At 36.2% G+C, this 17,994-nt stretch overlaps 1 protein-coding gene across 2 annotated transcripts in view; it reads left to right on the forward strand.

The window, feature by feature from the left end:
- The window catches only part of LOC113114806 (serine/threonine-protein kinase NLK), a 65,189-nt gene that overhangs the window by 31,792 nt on the left and 15,403 nt on the right, over positions 1-17,994 (forward strand). For both annotated transcript variants that reach the window (XM_026281846.1, XM_026281847.1), the window contains exons 4-7: positions 6,751-6,857; positions 7,387-7,472; positions 9,654-9,863; positions 11,784-11,885. In XM_026281846.1, coding sequence (XP_026137631.1) covers positions 6,751-6,857; positions 7,387-7,472; positions 9,654-9,863; positions 11,784-11,885 — 505 coding nt within the window. The remainder of the gene's footprint in view (positions 1-6,750; positions 6,858-7,386; positions 7,473-9,653; positions 9,864-11,783; positions 11,886-17,994) is intronic.

A 17,994-nucleotide genomic window follows, 5' to 3' on the forward strand; every position in this document is an offset into this window, starting at 1 on the left:
ATTGAATTCTATCATTTTTTATAAAAAAAAAAAAAAAAAAAAGCATGACATTAAATGAAAAATACATGTTTTTCTTACAGATAAAATATATTGCTGCAGATCAGCTGTCTCAATTTAAGTGGTGGACTCAGTGGCAGTGTTGGCTGAGCAGGTTGTTTGATGCTACGATCAGTAAAATATCTGAACTTCAAGCAGTGTTCACCACAACCTCTTTCACACTGAGGGCCATGCCCCCAGATGAAGTCTTAGCAGACTATTTATAGCAAGAACAGTTACTCTAGGCTTCTGTCAGTACCTGCCAAGCTTCGCTGACCTATCATGCATCTATTATTGAATAAACACAGAATGTCAAGTGAAGCAACCTGCCGAGTTGTGTCCTGTACACAAGTCAGGCTTTTTAATGCATCTGCGACCTTCTTGTTTCATCTTCCTTGTCTTTAACACAGTTGTCACGAGGTTGCTAGTTTAAGAGGATGTGGATTTCTCTGTGGTGTGTCTGAAAGAGGGCTTTTTAACCAGTGTCAACTCTTCTCAAGCCTGTTTCAGATTGTTTGTCACCATGTTGTCTTCAGTTATGTAACAGCGGTTAGGTAAGGTGTTCTGAGTTTTGTAGTTCTGGTCTAGGTGAGATAGGTATATGTTAATAACGGAGCAGTTCACGCAAAATTAGCTTTTATTATGTGTTTTTCATTTTATTTTATTCTAATTTATTTGATTTAATGTTTAATATTTTATTATATTGTTTTATTTTTAGCTTTTCTTTTTACTTTATTGTATTTTATTTGTCATTTATTTTTGCATTTATTTTATTGTATCTTGTTTTTTGTAATTTTATTTAATTTTTATTATTATCATTATTTATGTTATTTTATTTTATGCTAGTGTTATTTATTTAATGTTATTATTTTATCTGTTTTGTTTTAGTTTAATTTATTTAGTGCTGTCAAACGATTAATCGCACCCAAAATAAAAGTTTTTGTTTACATAATATGTGACCCTGGTCTTAAGTGTAATTTTTTTTTTTTTTTTTTATGCATCATCTGAAAGCTGAATAAATAGTTTTCCATTGATGTATGGTTTATTAGGATCGGCAATATTTGATCGAGCTACAACTATTTAAAAATCTGGAATCTGAGGGTGCAAAAAAATCTAAATACTGAGAAAATCGCCTTTGAAGTTGTCCAAATAAATTTTTAGCAATGCATATTACTAATCAAAAATTAAGTTTTGCAGTAGGAAATATTTATGGTAGGAAATGTATGTATTTATATTAATATAACTTTTGTTTTATATAAATATATTTAATATATTTTTCTTAAATATATGCATGCGTGTGTGTATTTATAGAAACATAACAAATATACACAGTACACTCACATATATTATGTAAACAGAAACTTTTATTTTGGATGGATTAATCGCAATTAATCGTTTGACAGCATTAATTTAATTTAAAAAAAATGTTGAGCAGCTGAAGCAAATGTAGATGAGCCAGTGAGCATTTGAGTGGTAAAATATAAGAGTGTATGCCTGGGCATCATGCGGCGGGTGTTTTCTGGGCGCACATGCTGAAGGTGTGAGAAGTCTCATGATTACAGAATGAGTCATGTGTGATTAAAGGACAAAGACATCCATGATTTATTGTTAATGCCAGTGACTGAACTGGCATGGCTGCTTGCAATACACCTTTAAAGTGCATTTGGGATGTCTGTTTTTGTGTTCAGCTCTTCCTTCCATTCTTTGAAGTCTTTATACTCCTATTTGTTGTGTTGTGCGATGCGCATGATGTTCAGAAATTACTCTTTAGAAGTATAAAATGTGATTTCACCTGCTGAACCAGTCCCGTTTCTCTGTTGTTGTTGCTGAGGCAGGAAGTTCAGGATGTGGAAGATAAAAGGCTACAATGGCCAATGGGCTGCCAGAAGCAAGGTGCGCTGGGTTTAATTACCGAAAATACTGTAGCAGCAGAATTAGCAGATCCCCCCCCCCCCCCCCAACACCCTCCACCCCTCCAGGTTTCCGAGCAGGTCAATTAGCACCCAGCAAAGCTGTGAAATACGCCTCCCTCCGTCTGCATCTGGCAACGGTTACACCTTGCTTTTATGTGAGAGGACTTTGTGAAAGCTGTGTTCAGTCTCACACATGGTGTAACCCTCCTTTCTGTGTATGCATTGTGTGTTTGTACCAATTCTCAAATCTATGAGCGTGTAAGCTAAGTGTGATCTGTGTTTGTGTGTGTGTGCAGCATGTTTGTGGGTGGGCTTGTGTATGTGTGTGTGGATATTTAAATAGCATGTGTTGAAGCAGTAATATTGACAGGACTGTGGAATTAGAGAGACATTTGAATAGCTAGAAATGATTCTTATTATCTTAAAGATACATATTGTGCCAGGTAATTTTTTTCCAGTCTGTTTCCTGTAAGACTTCCAAGTGTAAATAACTTTATCATGGGTTTTGAATGATACCTGCCATAGTTCACGTTTATCAGACGGGTGCTGAATACTGAAGAAGTGTTGATATGTAAAGGTTGAATACAGGCCGTTTTTGTTTTTGATATGAAATATTCTTCTGATTTTAATGCAATAACAGTTTCAGTCATTTGTCATCACTTACAAATATTTGAGGTTTAAAATGAGGTAAAAAGTATGCATATTTGCTGTTTTGTGTGTGTTCATGCACATTTAATTCCATTTATATATATATATATATATATATATATATATATATATATATATATATATATATATATATATATAGACTCAGATTCATGCGTTTTCTATAGATTGAAAGATGTGTTATATACACTGTACACACACACATGTATGTATATATAAGTATATACATACATGGGTGTGTATTTATATATACAAAATAAATATACACTATGTAAACAAAAACTTTTATTTTGGATGTGATTAATCTCTTGACAGCACTAATATGTATGTATATATACCTTTTACGCTTTTAGAGCACATTCTTCACTACTAACTACTGACCAAATCTCACAAAAAATTGCAAAGAAATGACAAGTAACATTTAATTAAATGCTACATTTTAAAGTAGAAGACTACAATAGTATTATCTTCTAAAACATACTTCCAATGCTTTTTTTTATTATCATTGTAACAACCAGCTATAGTTGGCAGGCATACATTAAGATGATATACCAAATATAATTGGGTAGTGTATGTATTTGTGCATTTATTCTGTATGATTTAGGGGTGTTAGACAAAATGTGTACATTTCTTTATATGTGCAGGTGTATTCATGTTTTCTGCTGCTCATCACCATGGGAACCGTTTAGTAGAATCACTCCACTTCCTTCTGTAACTCTCAACTGTCAGTTAGTCATTCGGGAGGGGGCTCCAGACCACAGGTGCCTCTCCACCTCTACCCACAGTCAAGCTGTGCTAGTTGGCATAGTGATCCGGCAGCACTGGTTCCACATTAATTTCGTGGGGGAGAGAGAGAGAGAGTGAGTCACAGGAGAGCTAAAGAAAGTCACGGGCCACAGAGAACCGGCGGAGCGCCACACACTTCACTCCCCATGGTCCCCATTCATCTCTTCAGTATGAGTGTATTTTTTTTAAACTTTTTAATTATATTGAAAAGCGCGGGCAGTATATTATTTTAAAAAATCAGCTTTTTTGTGAAACCAGCACTGAAGAAAGCAAGCCATACAGGTTTGAATTGACATGAGGTTGAGTCTGAGGGAAATTGTCACTTCAACATTGAATACTATTTTACTCTGTCAGCCTGCTGTAAAATATTTACATGCTTTTAGCATGATGGTACTGACTTGTTAACTTTGGTTGATGTGTTACACATTTTTGGCAAGGTTTATGTTCTAGGTATAGCATGTTACTAAATACTCAAAGAATACCAGTTTGTGTGGCAAATTAACAGCAAAGCTCTGTTGCCCTTTTGTGGTGTTGAAATGTTTTATTACCCCACAAAGAGCTGTGAAACAAATACTGCTTTTCTTTCATGGTGAATGTGAAAATCTCAGAGAGAAAAAGGGGAGAGAATTGGTTGTTTATAGTCCATATGTTATCGAATTGTAGCCACATATCTGGATTTTTTGCAGCCATAATGCAAGAGCATTTTGAGTTCAGGAACGTGGTGTATGTTTGCTAAGGTTTTCGTGGTTATAGCATTCTGCTAGGGTTTTAGGTGGTTTCTAGGCTGGTGCTCTGTGGTTTCTAGAGTGTTCTGGGTGATCACCTCATTTAGGGGTGAAAGCAAAAACTAAATTCAGAGTAAATACTAATACTTAATTTAGTATAACCCTTTCAAATCAAGCAGCTTGGTGTTGGTCAACTTGGCAAATTTGAGCAATCAACTTGCTAAATCAGCGTGGGGAGTTTTCACCCTTACACAGAATTCATGATCGCGTGGTTAGCTAACTATTGAAATGACTGGATTTTGTTCACAGAAACCACCTTTAAACAAAGTTTTTAGTTTTTTATTATTTTTAATGGATGTTTTCAATTTAACTTAATTTGTGTTTTTTAACTCCTAAAATTGTTGGTTTTACTTTCATTTTTTTAAAATGTTTTGATTAGTTGTGCACGACACAAAGTAATTAGCACAACACAAAGAAATCAACCTGCAGCACAATGGAAACAAGCTGCAACACAACGAAATTAGCAGAACACAATGGAAACAAGCCGCAGCACAATGAAATTAGCACAATACAATGAAATTAGCAGAACACAACGGAAACAAGCCACAACAAAAAAATATAAGCCCTACACAATGGAAACAAGCCACAACATAACAAAATTAGCACAACACAACGGAAACAAGTGACAACATAACAAAATTAGCAGACGACAATGGAAACAAACAACGGAAACAAGCCGCAACAGTGAAATTAAGCCACAACACAACAAAATTAGCAGAACACAATAGAAACAACACAATAGAAACAACACAATAGAAATAAACTGCACCACAATGAAATTAGCAAAACACAATTAAATTTCCAATGCGTTGATTCCGTTGTGGAGATTTCATTGTGTTGTGCACTACTGAGCCATCATATGGTATCTAGTTTCAGTTTATTTCGTTTTAGAATTCTAAGTATTTTAGGGGCTGTAAAAATGTATGTGCTTAATGTAACTTTTCTAAAGAAGTCTAGTAATATTTATTATTTAAAATTAAAACTAAATTTTTGGGCCATTTTTTTTCCATTTTAACTTGTTTTACAGTCATAAAAATGTATTTTAATTTTGTTTTTCCCATTCATATTTCTAAGATTTGAATAATTGCAAGATGAATTTCTTGCAGGTTTACTTTGGTCTACAAGTTCAGAAGCACTAATTATGTAAAGAAAGCTCTCAAAAAACCTGCCTAAGACGCACAAAAAGTGGAAGAGAGATGCTTCCAAGGCTGCGAAGAGAAGCCGTGTCAATTTGCAGTGACACTGTGAAAGATGGCATGAAAATACTTGTGACACTCTTGTAGCACGGAAAACCGTGGGGTGTGTTGAAGAGGCGCGTGTCCCAGCAGACAGTCAGTCAAGTAGTCCTGCATGCTCAACTGTAGTTATCACACACACGCACACACACGAGAGGGTTGCCTCTGCTGACTGTGTCGATGACTGGATGAGCTTTTTTGAACCACAGATCTGCATCTGTCAAACCTTGACGTGTGCGTGACTTCCTGCCAGCGATTGTGAATGCTAGACTGGACTGAGTGGCAGAGGGCAGCTCATCTTTGTGTGTTTATAAAAGGAAGATCACAGGCGGTTTGTCTTTGCCAGGAAGCCCTCCTACGCTTTCTCCATCGCCTGTATTTACTGACAGGCGACGTGTTGAGTCTGCGCTCATATGTGTTGATTGCTGAAGTTGGTGTTTGTTTTGAGAGACTAGTAGCGCTGAGGCAGATAATTGCTCCTCGTTCGTTCTGTAGCACATGAATGAGTCATAATGTGTGTCTCCAGGTGAAGATTATTCAACATCATAATCATCTAGACATAAAGGTCAGACCTAGATACTCGGAAGTGACAGTTCTCCTGTTTGTGTTTATTAGCTGGACTGTAGGGCAAAGAGTTGCTCACCATTGTGTTTTATATTCTGGGAATTGTAAAAGAGGGCAAATATGTGTTTTTATGCCCTTAGACATGGAAACGGAGCCTTTCATTGAGCCCTGGCGGTCTCCATGTAATGAAGTGAATTATAGTAATAGTAGTTGTGCTGGTTAGTTTACGTTCCCTTTTGGATTCAACTCACTCGGTGACTGTTGTAACACTTCTTATGAATGCTTTCAACGTCGTCTTCATTAATCACCGCTTAATGCCCACATCATCACACCCTGATCTTTCTTGTGAAGCCTCACGAACCTGCTCTGCCTAGTGTTTAGCTGTCTGTCGAAAGCAGGAATGCAAGGCCACTTTTTTGGTTTGCAGGTATATAGTAACAGTTCATGACAATTCATGTAAAAAAAAATATATATTTATAGTAATGTAGTCTTTAACAAAATCATTATTTCAACAACAATAAAAACACACAATAAAAACTGTGAATAATACTGTTGACTTCATGCTCCAGTCTAGGAGTGGCGCTTTAGACAAATACTAGTCCTCTTCACATTCACCCTCTCCACTTCCCCGTCAGCTCACTCTCCACTGGCTCTGTTTTTAGATGAGTGCTAATGCTGCCCATCATTTGGAGCGCTGCTGTATGTGTGAACTCCCTGCTGTTATTTTTGGCATGCTTGTTTCCCTTGACCTAACCCTTTCCTCAGTTATGTGGTGACGGAGTTGATGCAGAGTGACCTCCATAAGATCATCGTGTCTCCACAGCCCCTGAGCTCTGACCACGTCAAAGTCTTTCTCTACCAGATCCTCCGAGGTGAGACATACACACACACATACACACACACTAAGCCCTTAATTTCAAAATTTTATTTCAAAAGCTTCACCCTCATTCTACACGCTGAGTCTTTCTTCACCAAATCTCATGGATAGAGAAACACACAATCTCACACACACACACACACACCTCTCCGCTTGATGTTCCTTACTATCGTATACTCACCAAAGAAAAGGAGGAGGAAGAGACGGACCACTCATTGTGTAAGAATACAAAAGGAAGAGCAAGAAATAGTCACCTCTTTGATATTGTGTTTACTGCAGGACAACTGAAAGAACTTTAAGAGTCCAGTTAACCTAATTCCTAATGAATCACATGAAACACATAACAGTGTTTTAAAGTGAAAAAAAGCTTTATTACATCTTAGAGTAAAATTGGCACCATGGAGGCAGAAGTCTGACCAAACCAAACAAGAAACCTGTACAGTGTAACAGCGTAGTCTGCTTCATATCAATAGTTTGTGTCCACAGAATATCTTTAATGGCTGATGTATATGTTGTGTCCACAGGATTGAAGTATCTACACTCAGCTGGCATTTTGCACAGAGACATTAAACCCGGTAACTTGTTGGTCAACAGCAATTGTGTGCTTAAGGTAAGTGAAATATTAGGCGATATTTCCTAATTTGGAATTTTGTATTTTCTGGTACTTTTGCTTCAGTGATATGTAATTTATTATTTCAGAAATGGACCCTGTTGAACTCTTAAGACAGTTGTTTACATGATATCATTTTTTTAAGTAGTTAAAAATCTAGCAAACTTCTTATTCAACCATTTTTCTGTTTAAATGGTTTTCACAAAGCATTATAATTTAGCTTTGCCATTACAGAAATAATTTACATTTTAAATTGTATATTAACATATAAACCATTTGAAACTGTTTTAAAACTATTTTAGCATTTGTTTTTGTTTTTTTAGCATTAATATCTTGAGATAACGAAACAATTTTTTGTTTGTAAAAAAAGTAAATAGAACCTCATGTTGTCAATCATGTTTACACAGTCTCCGAAACTTTCGTCCGTCATAAATAAATTCGGACTACGTTCGATTTTGTGTGTTTTTGCATCAGTAGCAAGCATTTTGATTGAAACGGATGAAAAATACGAAAACCATAAAGATCGTGGGTCACTGACAAGCTACGCAATATCACGTTCATAATCGCAGGCGATACATCACCGATAATTAACGCAGTATTGCTTAGCTTGTCAATGAACTACAGCTCTGTGTAATAAATGCTGCTCCATCTGAAAGCATGTGATGGAAATTTACTACTAATCACAGAACCAACATTACAGCCCTACTAAACAGTCATGTGACTGAATAATTGGCCCAGATAATCGGCTATCAAAAGTGTACATTTTTGTGTCTCAAACACAGTTATTTTATTATGATATAATTTTAAAATGTGTAATTTGGATGTAACAGTAAATGATTAGTATAAGAAGTGTATATATGAAATTATTTGTGACATTTTTCCTGTTTAAGCTCTATTGTACTGGCTTCTTTTGTCTCTGTGCATTATGTACTCTAGCCTATGGGCCTTGAATTGTGTCTTTATAACTCCTATTTTCCAAAGAGCGAGGACGCTTCATATCTGTCTGGCCAGGCCAGGTCTACAGCACCAGCGTACACACACTAATGCACAATCTTTGGCTCCAGGGGGTCAGGGCCCCTTTGCGATTGATTCATCTGCTCAGTTCTTGACATAAATCTTCATTTTGGATCCCATAGAGAGAGTCCAGCTGCAAAAGAGAAGGCAAGGTTGATATGGGAGATAAAGAAAGAGAGAGATAAAGAAAAAGAGAAATTCTCTGTGTATGTGCGTGCTGACTCTACCCAGCAGCATGAGAAATTTGCTTGAGGGGAGAGCGGGAATAGATTGTGCTATTGGACCACAGAGAGGGAATCATTTAGCATGCGCTGCTTCATTTATTCCTTAATCCCCAATTCCGAAAAAGAAGAATGTTTCCCTCATTTAGCTATTACGTGCCAGACCTTATCTTGTGGCCATGTCCTGCAATCAAACATTTTTGAGTCTGATCTAGGTTCAAATTTGATTAATTTTATATCCATAACGTGTTTTCTTTTATTGGTCTGGGCTCTATGAGACTCATGAATAAGTATTAGATTTCAGTATGTACCATAACTGGCTGTAGAAACAAACTTGGGCTCTTTGGGCAATTTCATGGGCCAATATGTAGCCACCTAGCAAACATTTACAACACCCTAGCAACCAATTACAAAACCCAAGCAACCACATGGCAACACCTTGATTGCCCAGCTTGTGACGCTTTCCATAAATGGTGATGTTTTTACTTGAATGGAACAATAGGACACAAGAAATAGTTTCAATAAATTGCATGTTTAAGCGTTGCTTGCAGGATTTGAATTTGTCTCGTGGGAATGCATAAAATTAGGCCTCTGGGAAAAACTGGGTGGAGCTACTTGTGTAAATTGTTAGCAATGGATGATAGGCCCTTTTGTGCCTTCTTTCTGAAAGTGGGTGGAAAGAAGAGGCAGAGAGATTTTTCTCATTTATTTATTTCCCAAGGAGCACTCAAGCGACTCAAGATGATTAGAAATTGGGTCTTGTGTTTATAACACACTTATTGTTTATCGGTTTGGTTCAAATGTGAATGAGCCTCTCCGTCTAATTTTGGTTTTATTGCTTGATTTCTTGGAAAAACATCTTCTCTATACATCAAGAAACGCACAACGTCAGACTTCACTTGTCAACCTATTAAGTGTGTAAATATTAATCCTAAATTCTGCACAGATTTGTGACTTTGGTCTGGCAAGAGTGGAGGAGCTGGACGAGTCACGTCACATGACCCAGGAGGTGGTGACGCAGTACTACAGAGCGCCAGAGATCCTGATGGGGAGCAGGCACTATTCCAACGCCATCGACATCTGGTCTGTGGGTTGCATCTTTGCCGAGCTGCTTGGCCGACGCATCCTCTTCCAGGCCCAGAGTCCCATCCAACAGGTATTCACCTACGCTCATGTTCAGCGCTCGATCTGCATGCAGAATCTGGCTTATTCACACAACTCATTGTGATATTGTGATACAAGTAGAACATGTTCCTGTCTCAACATTCCTATCAGCCAATCAGAACCTTCTGGTGTTGCTGTAGAACAGCTAAGAGTATCTGCTCCTTTTGCGGTATTTGAGGATCATTGTAGATCTTAGATCGTTTAGCCCCTCAGGTGTGTTAAGTAGTTCAGCTGCTTTATCAGGGTCCACAATTAACACTTGCCAAGCGCCAAATGTGAGTCAAAAATTGGCTTCGGCGAGTAAACAAAAAGCTTTCTAACCTCCTTAGGAGCTGCAACATATTTAATGGATTAAATTGCCTGACCTTTTTTGTCTGACAGATAAAGTCACTAATCTTTTCAGAGAATTTTGTCTTTACATTCGTATGACATTTAATAATTTAATAAAGAAGAAAAGTTACATTAGTAGTGTTTTTATAGATACCCAGCTTTCTAACATTCTTAGAGAAAACAGAAAATCTTGGACGCTGATGCTAACCATGTGACCTTAATGTACAGTATTTTTGGCAAATGTTGTACAGCCATGCTAATGAGCGACCGGGGGCAGCTCAAGGCTCTGTTGTACTCAGTCCCAGTGTGGCCGTGACCCAGAAGCCCTCTGTCCTCCATAGCTGTGTGTTTGCCATGAGCAGAACCTGTCTCTAGCCTTCACATATGCACGGAAGCCTCTACTCTTATTTTGTTCAGATTCTCATAAACATTAAGTATAATGCAGTAACATACGGAAACTGTTTGAGAGGAACAAATACAGATACACTTTTTTAGTTTTATGTAGTTCACAAAGAAGATTATGAGCCATATGTTCTAATAATGCTGGCCTTGCAGTGTGTCAGTGTTCCTCAAAGTGTGTGTATGTGTGTGTGTCCACACAGCCCTGAATGTGCACTTAACAGCACATCGACATCCCCTTTTAGGCTCATTAAATTCTCTCCAGTTAAGTATTTGCTTTAAAGGACAATTTCCCATTTTTTTTCACCTACTCTTGTGTTACAATTAGTTATTTCGTGTTTTTTTTATAAAGAGTTAAAAAAAAAATTAATTAATACATTTAACTTTTTATATTATATTATATTATATTATTAAAATACAGTTATGCAATATAATTGATTATTTTTTTATTGTTATTGGTGTTGTTGTTGTTGTTGTAGTTAGTTTACATTTCTAACAATTTGGTAGCAGTAGGTTTATTGCATTAATTATGCCTTAGAATGAGTCATATAATTCATTGTATGATCTCATAGATAATTATAACCACAGTTATTATACATTATAATACTCATCTATTCATTGTTACACCTTTATAATGTATAATTTGTTAAAAACACTACAGACAAACTTTAAAATATTATAATTCATTTTAACTTTGGTTATAATTACATATGAAAAGATATAATGCATTACAACATACATTATGAATACATTTATAATGCATTATACATAAAGGCTTTAAGCAAAGTGTTACCAATAGTTCTTATTACATTTCTTGGTAATTGTAATTGGTATATAAAGTGATTTATATTATGTGTTTATTGTTTTTATTGTAAATAATCACACTCCTGAATATCTAAATACTAAATACTGAGAAAATCACCTGTGAAGGTGTCCAAATGAATTCTTAGCTATGCATATTACTAATCAAAAATTAAGTTTTGACATATTTCCTGGAACGTGATCTTTTATTTAATATCCTAATGATATGGCATAAAGAAAAGTCCCAAATTTTGACCCATACAATATTTTTTGGCTATTGCTAAAAATATACCCCAGTGACTTAAGACGTCTTTTACAAATGTTCTTCTTTATTCTTTCTGTACACAAAACTCATCTGCTCTTCCCTTTTTTTATGCACTAGCTGGACTTGATCACAGATCTGCTGGGGACTCCGTCTCTGGAGGCCATGAGGACGGCATGTGAGGGGGCCAGAGCTCACATCTTGAGAGGACCACATAAACAGGTGAGTCTGAAATCAAACCATGTCCCAAAATCTAGGCACATGCTGTTCGAAGCAGTGTCATGAAAAACAATGACTCATTAGTGGCTTGTAGGCTGTGCAAACGCTCCCTTGCACTGATATTCTCGGTCCCAGGAAGCCTGATTATAAACAGGCCCTGTGGCGCTGCCATGGAGACTCACTGTTCCCACTGAGTGACGGCACCTATTGACCGATCGTGCACCTTGTTTATGGAATCGAGTCGCTTCTACTTCCCCTGGAGCGCAGAAATCTCCCATCAGCCTTTGCTGCAGGATTCCCGGCGCTCCGCTCACTCTGGGCCCCTCTCCCTCCCACAGTCTCTCCATTTCCTGCCCTGCTTCATATCCACTGACAGACTGATTGATCAGTTGATGAGAGCAGAGAGAGAGAGAGACGCGACGGCTGTTATTGACATATTTGCGTGCAGCAATTCAGTGTGTAGACTGATGAATGATATCGAGTCATGAGATTTATTTATTTTTATTTTATTTTTCAAATTGGTATCAGTCAATATTGTTCATTTCATTGTGCATGCTACTTGCTAGTATCTATTTATTTAACATTCACTTGAAGTTAATTTGTTAAAACACTAATGCTTTAACACTGCTAAATGTAATTTTTAGCAAACCTCAAAATGAATATCCATTAATAATGGATTTAATACGATTGATTTAATGTAGTGTTTTTAATTAATCCACTTATTCAAATCGAACATAATTTTAATATCCGCCTTTTTTGCAGTTATCGTCCATAACAAATAAATGGCTTCTCAGCGTCCTATGAGTGAGTCACATGTTAACTTCTGTTATTCCTAAATTCACATGTAGCATTTAAAACAATTGATTTTAGTGTTTTATTAATAATTGATTAATTAATATATATATATATATATATATATAGATATATATATATATAATTACATGTCATTTATTGGTTATTTGCCATAACATTATTATGAAAATAAATAAATAAATTGGCAAAGGATTGCCAAGTAATAAAGGGCTATAATACTTTTATTTATTGGTTATTTGCCATAAAATTATTATGAAAATAAATAAATAAATTGGTAAAGGATTGCCAAATAATAAAGGGCTATAATACTATAATAATATTATATACCTGTACTAAACTATAATATTATACAAATAATAGGGCGGGTCTATCTCTTGTTTAGAAAAACTAATTTTAAGAAGTCATTCATTTTGCAGTTACTCCTGGCTCAGAAGTTGAGCACTTTAGCTTTTATCTTCTGTCGTGCCTTTTGTTTCCATGTTTGTTAAAGTGAAAAGCTCATGGTTTTGAGTGTATATAGAAAGCTGTTTTCAGTCAGTGAGTGTGAATATGTGTGTGTGTTTGTGTGATTCGGCACTGGGTGTTGGCTCTGTGGCTCTAGACAGCTACGCTGAAAAGGCGAGACCCTGCAGAGAACAGGAACTGCAGCGCGAGGACTGTGGACCTCTGCTTCCTGCTTTGCATCGACCTGATGGCTGGCGGCTCACCAAGAAGCCCGCCTCCTTTGCATAGACACATACAGACATGCACCTGCTAGGCTAGAGAAAGTCTTTACCATTTAGGACTATATGTGAAGAGGCACTTGTTTCCAGTCGAAATTCTCCAGCCTTAATCCCAGCCATCTATCTACACACACACACACACACACTGACATTTGGCTGACCTTGTCACTCGATGCTGCCTCCTGTGTGTGGTCGAGCGGCCCTAGAGCAGGATGTTTAATCATGTACATCAACTGAGCTTCCCGTTACGTGGAACAGGTTTTGAAGAACAGGGGTCTCTGATGGGTCTGAGGGGTATTGTGATGACACCATTCTTCACGGGTTTGATCATGTGTCTGGGTCAGTGTTTTCAACAGCATTCTGTTTTTAGGTAGTCTAATAATAATGATAATAACAGTGATAATAATAATTATTATTGTTATTAGAATTAATTGTACAATGAGTACAAATTTAAAATATTAATTTAATATTTTTTTGTCTGATAATATTTACTATTAATTTGATATAATAATATAATTATATAAATTAGTTTATTCACCACTGCTACTACTACTATTATTAAAATTATTCAATTTTATAAGTATGTTATAATCAGTATTATTAAGGAATTTATATATATATATATATATATATATATATATATATATTTTTTTTTTTTTTTTTTATTATTATATTTATTATAATTTTCTTATAATAGATAAAAAATTTGTAATACAAATATAGGTTATCTGATAACTTTTGAGTTTCTATTTATCATCTTATTTTATTTACTACTATTTTTATTATTATAAATTATGTTTTATGATGATGATAAAGTATAATAAATTATATAAAGAAATAAATACATTGGCAAAAGTTTGACTTTTTTTACTATTTATTTTTAATAAATATTTATAATATAAAAATGACTCATGCTATGTAACATTTGTTTTGTATTAAATTATTCTTTTATTTTTTCAAATTTCATTGAAATCTTTAGCAGTAGTTAAAAACGGTATTTTTTGTTTGCTTAAATGTTATTACCAAACCGTGTGTGAACGCAACCTGAGCAGGATGTGCAATCAAGCTCTTATGGGCCTGTTTTGTTCTCTTTGCTTTTAGTCACTGCTTGATGGGGGAAGGTTGGAGAAGTCAAGGCAAGGAAGAGCGTTTAGATGGCTGAGGTGGCTTTACGATCAGACTTCACATTGCTGGAGTCTTAATGACTGGTGAATATGGCACACCAGACCTCCACCTCCACTTTTGTGAAGGTGAAGAGCTTATCAAGAAGGCTTTTGAGTAAAAAGATGGCAGCGAGAGAAGCGGGTCTCCAGAGAGTCTGGCAGAGCGAATTCAAGAGGCATTTCAGCGTAGTTCTAAACAGCAGTGTTGGGAGATGTGGTATGCTTTAATGCCCGTGCTCAAGATAGAGACGGTCGCTAAGGATTTGGCTGAGTGGATAGACGGGAGGAAGAAAAAAACGAGGTCTGTCCGAGAGAGAGCAGGACTTGAGAGAGCTAAAAAGTGGTCTGACTCTTAAGATCAACTCGGCTGCCTCCACAGGGGACCTCATTACTTCTATTAATGTTGCAAGGCTCTTACCATCACTAGAAAGAGAGGAAGCTTTTAGCCTCCGCTGGAGCGGGAGTATGGAAAGAGAGGAAAGAAAGCCAGAGTTTGTGGTGAATCAGCTCTACTGAAGAGTTCAGCATATGTTGTGTTTTGGATGCTAGCGTGTTTGTGTCCAGATCAGGCATCATAACTAGCATAACCAGCAAGAGTTCCTTGATTAATCAGCTTTAACAGAAAGACCAAAGTAGTTAATCAAGGAACTCTTCATACAGTAGAAGAAATACTAAAGAAGTAGAAGTATTAAACAAGATTTGTTTCTCCTTGCCTACAAGTAATTCAGTTGAAGATTAGATGTAGACTTCTGCATAGTCAACATAAAATCACGCTTGACCTGATATAGTTCACATACATTTATTTTTATTTTTTTTATTGAAAATGATATAACAATATAAGTATTATTATTTGTCATATTTTTGTCATTCTGTTATTTAATCATCTATAATATAATAATACTTATAATATATTAATTATTATTATTATAATTTATAATTATATTATTAATTACAATAATTATATTAAATATATTTTCACAATATATAAATAACTCATGCTATATAACCCTTTTTTTTCCGTTTTCACTGAATGTCTGAATTAAACAACTACTGGTCATATAAAAACATCCCATCAGCAACCGAATCAGATGTTTATTTGGTAACTGCTATGATTAATTTATATGTTAGGCTAAGCATATGTGTACATAATTATATGTTCAAACCGATGACTTCAATTCTTTTTGACTGGATCGCTCATCAAAGTCACATGTATATGAATTGAACTGCACTGCTCGTGCTGTATGTGTGGTTTTGTGTACAGAAACACACGCTGACTGCAAACCTGCAGGAGAAACATCTTGAACAAAATTGATACTTCTAATTGATTATTCCAGTGCCTCCTCTGCCCATTAAAACGGCTCTGGTTGGTTGTAAGTCACCTGATTGTGGTTCCACCACCTGTCTGATGTGTATGTAAAAGCCAGCAGGGAGCTCTTGGAAGCAGATGTATGCTCGAGTCCATGCTGATTTTTCTGCCTTAGCAGAGAGGCAACATGATCAGATCGAATTTCCACCTACATGCTCTCTCACAGGACACACACGCACACACACTCAGGTCAGAAAGTGATGACCCCAGTGCTGGGTGGGCTTACCGTAAGAAGGGAGAATGAAGGAGAGGGGGTGTTGTTTAATGGCTTTAGGGGGTCTTGCATGCAGACCGAGTGCAGAGCTGGAACAGCTGTGGCCCATGCCACGTCACCAGGGGCTGCGAAGCCTGATGTCTGCCCCAAATTGAACTCCGTGGCACCTGCTAGCAGATGGCTGACGTTTTATTTTCCCCTCTTGTGCAACAGCGCCATGTCATAACCAATGTTCCCTTATTGAGGCAGGCACAAGGGATTTTTGAAAATTTGTGTTATTCAGCTAATGAGTCATTCATTATTTCCTCTGTGATAAATAAACACAATGGGAAATCAGATTGAAAGTATGCTGGAAAAAAAAATCTAAACATGTTTATGAGTACTGTATATATTTTGGCATTTATTTAATAAAAACAAAATAATAAATCAAATTATGCTGGTATCATTAGTACAAGATGAGATTATTTTTTTTTTGCTTTTTTCATACTGCTTGTATATCTAAAATGCGCATTTATAAAGAAGTAAGGAGGTATTTATATGTATAATCATACATGCATTTTTCGATTTTTTTATGCACTTTAAGTAGTTTGAAAATACCAATAGGAGAAAATGAATTTTAAGAATTTTATTAATGTTCTTAATAAAAATTTTATTTAAACAGATATATACATTTATTAAAATAAATAAACCTATTTTAAATAATTTAAAGTTGAAGTTAAAGGTGCAATAGGAGATCTTGGAATTTTCTAACATTAGCCTGATATCACTGAAAGTGAACGTCCCACCCTCCCTGCAATCGCCGTTCAAAGCCACTCCCCCTGAACGCATTTATTCTCACAGACCAGAGCCCGTATTCATAAAGAATTTTAATGCAAAAAGTAGCTCCTAGTGACAAAATTCTAAGAAAATTCTTAGAAATGTGGGCGTTTACTCTTAAAATAAATAAAAAAATCCTAGTAAAGAAAAAAGTAATTCAGAAAGCATCTTAACTCTTAAAAGAGGTCTTAAGGTCAAACTTGTTAGGAGCACAGACGAGGACTTAAGAGGCTTAAGAGCTTCTTTAGCACAGGAGAAAATGGCAGAAAGACGAAGAGGCAGAAGAAATGTATTGCAGACAATGGCTGACAGTCAGTTAATAAGACGCTATAGATTAGATCGTGCAGGGATCATGTTTGTGACTGATCTTATTAGAGACGTGCTAACATCTCCGACACAGCGCCAGAAATTAAAGTAATCACTACATTACGATATTTGGCAACTGGGAACATGCAACAATGCAATAGTGATGATTTGGGTCTGTCACAACCTTCTGTAAGCAGAGTGATCACACAAACAATTACAGCACTTTCAGAACATCTTATTGTGTCGCAGTTCATTTCGCTTCACTGGACATTCCCACCTTGCAGGCTCAAAAAACTGCATTTCTGAATATAGCAGGCTTATAGATGCGCACAAGCAGGGGGAATGAACCGTTAATAGTTTGTGCTATACGCTCCCATGTCTGCTTCTTGTTCCTTGCTGTGACACCCGGCCCGAATTATCCTTTAAGAATGGCCTTGTGTTCATCCACTAACTGGGCTAACAGTAAATAGTTTGGCTTCCTCGCCCTTCTTGGTTTTGATTCCATGTTTGATACATTAAAACCAACATTCAAACCGCCACTTTAATAGGACAGCAATCACTGTAATTGGAGAGAGTGGAACAATTTTTATCTTTCAAAGCCAATCAAATACCTTATAGGAAATTAAAAGCATGGTAAATAAAAAAATAAAAAAAGGTTTTATATACACACATATAATGTGTGTGTGTGTGTGCGAGAGAACGGTCAAATAGG

Source organism: Carassius auratus, chromosome 15 (genome assembly GCF_003368295.1).
Source record: "Carassius auratus strain Wakin chromosome 15, ASM336829v1, whole genome shotgun sequence".
NCBI lineage: Eukaryota > Metazoa > Chordata > Actinopteri > Cypriniformes > Cyprinidae > Carassius > Carassius auratus.